Raw genomic sequence first — 5,220 nt, forward strand, 5'->3', positions numbered from 1 at the left:
ACAGCAGAATAGCAGCGGAACCTCGGAGCAGCCCCCCCCCCCTGCCCCCGCCCCCGTGCTCCTTGCCCGGATCTGGGGCTGCCTCAAAACTCCGTGAGCCTCTCTCCCTCGTACACTACATTTATTGACTCTCCCAATGCACGGCCCCGGGACAAACTGGCCACAGGCTGGCTGGGGCTCTCAGCCCCCGGGGGCGCGGGGGTGGCCGGGTGGGCTGGAGCTGTGTCCCATGCCCGTGCCCCTGCAGCTGCCCAGGGGAGTGGGCGAACGGCTCAGCCCCAGCAGCTGTCCGGGCTCAGCAGCAGCGCCAGGCAGGCGAAGAGCGCACAGGTGCGGTCCTGGGCCTCTGGCTCCCAGCGCACCTGGGGGGCGTCCGCCTGCACCTCCAGCCCGCATTCCTCCAGCAGTACCCAGGCAGGCGTCTCGGGGCCCCAGCCGCTCCCCAGGAGCTCTGGTGGCAGGGACACGTCCCTATGCTGCTGCCACGGGCTGCTCTGCGCCAAGACGCTCCCCACCTGCTAAAATGGGGAGGGAGGTTGTCGTGAGCTGCGCGTGCCCGCCTCCCCCCATCGCTCCTTCCTAGGACGCCCCCACACCCGGCCACCCACATGTGTTCTTACCAGGTCGAACCGCCCAGACAGTTCTCCGGTCTCCAGCATCTTCACGAGCACCGCACGCTGGGTCTCAGTCAGCACTGGGGGGAGACTTCCGCTCAGAGGGGGTTCCACAAGGCCTGGCTGGACAAGCCCCTACCCCTGCCCTTCCCGGCCCCACCCCAGGAGCCTCTCACCGGCCAGTGCTTCCGCCAGGTAGAGGACAGGGCGTGCCAGCTGCCCTTCCAGCTCCCCGGAGCTGTGCACGAGGCACTTGAGGACGGCGCCCGCTGGACCCTCCAGGGTAGATACCAACCCACAGCACAGGCCCTGTTCCAGCTGGGGACGCGCGGCCGACCGGTGAGTCCGAGCGGCGGGCACGGGCCCCTCCCGCCGGCCCTCCCGCCCCGGGGCTGCTCACCTCGTCCTCCAGGGTTTGCAAGGCCCGCTCTTCCCGCAGCACCTGCGCCAAGCCCGCCAGCAGCTGCCCGCACAGTTCCCGGGACAAGCCCCGCAGGGCCTGGGCCTGGGCCCCCACCTCTGCCTGCAGGTCCTGGAAGTCTCCCGTGAATGCAGGACCGATCTCAGGAAACCCGTCTGCGGCGAGAGGACTAGGACTCACCTTGCAGAACCCTGGTCGGGAAGGGCAGACTCCCGGGAGGGCAGAAAGGGGTGCCCGCCTACGTTCCCGGGGTTGTCGAGCAGGTACTGACCTGACTGTAACTTTAAGCCTCTGGAGAGCTGGCGGTCGCTTGTGGGGCTTTCAAAAACCAGCTGGCGGTCTGGGTGGGGCAGGGCGAGTCAGGGCCGGGAGCAGGCCCCTGGGCCTAACCGTCCATCACCACCACCCAACACTGGCAGCCCAGGCCAGGAGCGAGGCTGGGGCGAGGCTGGGGTGAAGCCGGGCGGGGCTGGTGTTGGTGTGGCCGTAGAGCACCCCTGCCCCCGGCGCGCGTGTGTTTCCTCGGGCACCTGGGACCCCGGGCCTCCTGGCCGAGCTGGGCTGCGCAGAAGGCCCCGGGCTGGGCGGGATGTGCCCACCTCACCTTTGTTGGGTGGCCTGAAAGTCTTCTGCCTCTTGCCCTTCTTGTCCCAGTAGAGGAGGACATCTGTAGCCCGGTGGGAGCAGAGATGGGGGGCAGGTCGCCCAGTGACCCCAGCCTCTGCCTCACCCCCGGGGGCTACCCTGCCCCCTCCCAGGCCCAACCATGGCTCCTAGGCTGCCCGGGAAGCTGGGCCTCCTCACCTCTCTGCCAGGGCCGCAGGAGGCACCCCAATCTCACCCCAACCCCGGCTCACCCCAGTCAGGGTCAATGAGCAGCTGGGCCACTTGGAAGGCCAGGACACTACCCGCGGGGATGCTGACCTTCTTCTTCCGGCTCTGGCGGTCCCGGCCTTGGCCCTGAGGGGCGGAGAGGGGCTCGGGACTGGGCTCTAGGTCAGGGGCTGTGTAGGCTGGGTGCTGGTGGTTGGGGTCTGCCTGGGGACAGGCTGGACTCCCCGACCCATGCCCAGTCCACGGCCACGCCGCACACCTGGAGAGATAAGGCCCCAAGCAGCGCAAACTGCCCGGAGCCCTCGTGCTTCTGCGCCTGGCTGACCGTCACCTCCTCCTGCGTCTGTAGCACCTCTGTCACCACGAACACGTCGCTCTTGCAGTTGCGCAGCTGCCGCAGGACCATGTGCTCGGGCCGCCGCAGGCGCCTGTGGCAGGTGGTTGACCTGGAGGTGGGGGGGACCTGCCCTCCCCCGCTGTGGGCCACGCTGCTGGGGGCTGCTGCGGCCCAGGAGCCCATGAGCTCCGGGGGGCCTAGGCCCGGGATTCCTATCATTCCCTCCCTGTGGGCTCCCAACAGTGTTCCTGGGGGGTGGGCCATGGTGGGGGGAGGCCCAAGACCCAGGAGTGCTCCGTGGACACGGGCAGACCCTGGAGATACCCACCCCCTCGGTCGCTGCTTATCTAGCGGCTCCTCCCCACATTCGCTGCCCCTCCCTGGATTGAAATTTCAAAGCTCTACCCTGAACTACTGTTCCTCGTCACCGCGTCCCCGTGTCGGCTCTGCCAGGCCACGCCGGCCCTCAGGATGCCGTCGCCCATCACCTCGGCGGCCTCCTCCCCCTCTGCCCAGCTTGGCGTGCCCCTGGGGCCTGTACTCCCACCACCCCGGCCACCGTGCTGACCCTTGGCCTTTCACGGCCACCTGGTGACTCCTGATGCCCCGGGCTGGTGACCCGGGGGCTGCTTGGGGGCTCACCTCTCTCGCTTCATGGCGTCCCAGACGTTGGGGTCCACTCGCCGTGTGCACACTTTCATTGAGATCCTGAGGTACTTGGACACTGACGCCTTGACCACGAGCCTCCCCTGTCCTGCGGCTTCCAGCTCCCCGCCGCCCAGCGCCTCCCCGTCCGTGCAGTCGAAGACGTGGATGGGCGAGCTTTCTTTCACAGCTAGAGCCAGACCAGAGCTGAGGCCCTGCCCCCCGTCGGCCACCGGCCCCGCCCGCGCAGAGGGTTGAAAAGGCCCTGTTGTTTGAAGGCAGAAAGCCCAGAGGCTCGGAGCGGGCAGCAGGCCGCCATCCCTCCCCTCCCAGCGGACGGGGTACCTGGTTCTGGGGCACCAGGCTCCAGAATGTCCCTGATGGACAGGTTGATGCTCACGTAGCGGGCTTTCTGGAACCAGGACATTGGGAACTTCCTGCGCAACAAGCCGTAGGGCTGGAAGCTGGCGGAGCTCTGCAGGCTGTCCACGGGGGTCAGCTTGCCGCCGTGGTCCACCTCCCGGACCACCCTCTTGATCACGCCCTCGAAGGTAGATGCCATGGCTCCTGAGGAGGACAGATGGGCCAGCCGTGTTGCCCTCAGGGCTAGAAGAGTGGGGGATGGGGGCACCAGTCGCTGCTTGGATGCCTCCACCAGCAGGGAGCTCCCTTCCTCCACAGGCCGGCCCGGGACGCTCTGACGGGCAGAACGCTCCACTCCTGCTCACCACTCGGCACAGGAACAGTGTCTGCCCCGTCACCCCCTCGCAGCCTCGCCTGGGGCTGGTGAGCGCCTCTAGGCTGGGATGGGGTTCGCAGCCCTCTGTGGGACTCCGGCCACCCGCGCCTTCCGTACTGTGGCCAGAGTGCCCACAGGAAGCCCTGGAGAGCCCGGGACTCTTAGTGCTTGCTGGGCAGGGGGGCAGGGGAGGGCAGAGGTCTCAGGGTGCCCCCCAGCCCCACGCTCTCGCTGCTGCACCGGCCATCTCCCTGGGTGAGACGTTCAGAAGGCAGGAGAAACAGCAGGGACCACCAAGCTTCCGGGGACTGGGCAAGGGGCCCACAGCAAGGCTCTGTCACAGCGTCCCCAGCTTCCAGGAATGCCCTCTAAGGCTCTTCCTGTGCCCAGAGTTCCATGAGCCCCCAGCCCGAGGCTGAGGCTTCAGGGACCAGAGCCCAAAGCAGGCCTGACCCAGGACACAGGAGGCCTGGGCCCAGGCAGAGCAGCCAGCCTTTCCCAGCCACTCCTGCCAGCTGGAGACCTTTGAGCCTCGGTGCTGGTCTGGATTCGGAGTGGGCCACGGGGTACCTGGAAGGCCGCCCCCCGCAGTCGAACCCAAACCCAGACGGGCTTCCCAGAGGCCTCAGGCTTCCCTAAGCTGGTCTGGGAGGGTGCTGGGACCACGTGGTCCCCCAAAAGGGGCCGGCATCGCCCCCACTCAGCGTGAGCTCCCCCTCACCAGGCAGTGGGGATCGGCACTGGGTGTGGGCTGCAGCTCGCCGCGACGGTCACCCCACGTTCCGGGCTCACGACGGGAAGCAAGTCCGCCCTGCAGTCCAGAGCTGGGAAGTGTCCGGGAAAGTGCAGGGCTGCAGGAGCCCAGACCCAAAAGTGAAACTTGAGTCTAGTGACGTGACCGGCCGGCCCTCCCAGAAACGCCCCAGCCAGTGCACCCCGTGGGGCCCCACCAGCGGCCCCAGCGCCCTCGCCTCCCCCTCCAGCGGGAGGTACTTCCCGCGGCTTCCTTCTTACATCTCGAGCCCAACAGACATCTCTCTGAAGGAGCAGACGGCCGGCAAGTGCCGTGGAGATGTTCGCATCCACACCCAGCTGGGAGCCGCCAGCCCGGCCACGCCGGGAGGCCACTCCACACCCACCGGCCGCTGTCACAGACCCCACAGTGCAGGGGGCGGGGGGCGGGGGCAGAGGGACCGGGGCCCCCGCAGGGGCCACAGACAACCACGCTCAGCCTCGCCCTCTCCTCTCCTACGTGGGTTCAACAGAAATGAGAGCGTCTGTTCACGCACAAGCCTGCCGCGAGGGCTCACACGGCATCATCTGAAAACACCAAAACGTAGAAACAACGCAGAGGTGCATCCGCTGAGGAAAGGGCACGGGACCTCCATCCAGGGGAAGACCCAGGAGGAAAGGAAGGACATGCTGATGGCCCGTGACACGGATGAGCCTCAAACACAGGCACAAGCCCTAGAGACAGAGTAGATGAGAGGTCGCCAGGTTCGGGTGGGGGGTCGGGGAGTGACGGCTGACACGTACACGGTTTCTTTCTTTTTTTTTTTTAAGATTTTATTTATTTATTTGACAGACAGAGATCACAAGTAGGCAGAGAGGCAGGCAGAGAGAGAGAGGA

General features: G+C 67.0%; 1 protein-coding gene across 1 annotated transcript; it reads right to left on the minus strand.

Moving 5' to 3' along the window:
- Nucleotides 1-111: 111 nt before the first annotated feature.
- Nucleotides 112-4,356, minus strand: LOC111146616 (gasdermin D). Its single transcript, XM_022502248.1, has 11 exons — nucleotides 4,312-4,356; nucleotides 3,197-3,418; nucleotides 2,849-3,041; nucleotides 2,129-2,297; nucleotides 1,893-1,995; nucleotides 1,640-1,702; nucleotides 1,307-1,375; nucleotides 1,015-1,190; nucleotides 791-932; nucleotides 621-694; nucleotides 112-518 (listed from the first exon to the last, which is right to left on the minus strand). Exons 2-11 carry the CDS (start codon nucleotides 3,411-3,413, stop codon nucleotides 273-275), a joined length of 1,452 nt encoding a protein of 483 aa, XP_022357956.1. The 5' UTR covers nucleotides 3,414-3,418; nucleotides 4,312-4,356; the 3' UTR covers nucleotides 112-272.
- Between the last annotated feature and the right edge of the window lie 864 nt (nucleotides 4,357-5,220).

Source organism: Enhydra lutris, unplaced genomic scaffold (genome assembly GCF_002288905.1).
Source record: "Enhydra lutris kenyoni isolate GAN:26980312 unplaced genomic scaffold, ASM228890v2 scaffoldscaffold14, whole genome shotgun sequence".
Lineage (NCBI taxonomy): Eukaryota > Metazoa > Chordata > Mammalia > Carnivora > Mustelidae > Enhydra > Enhydra lutris.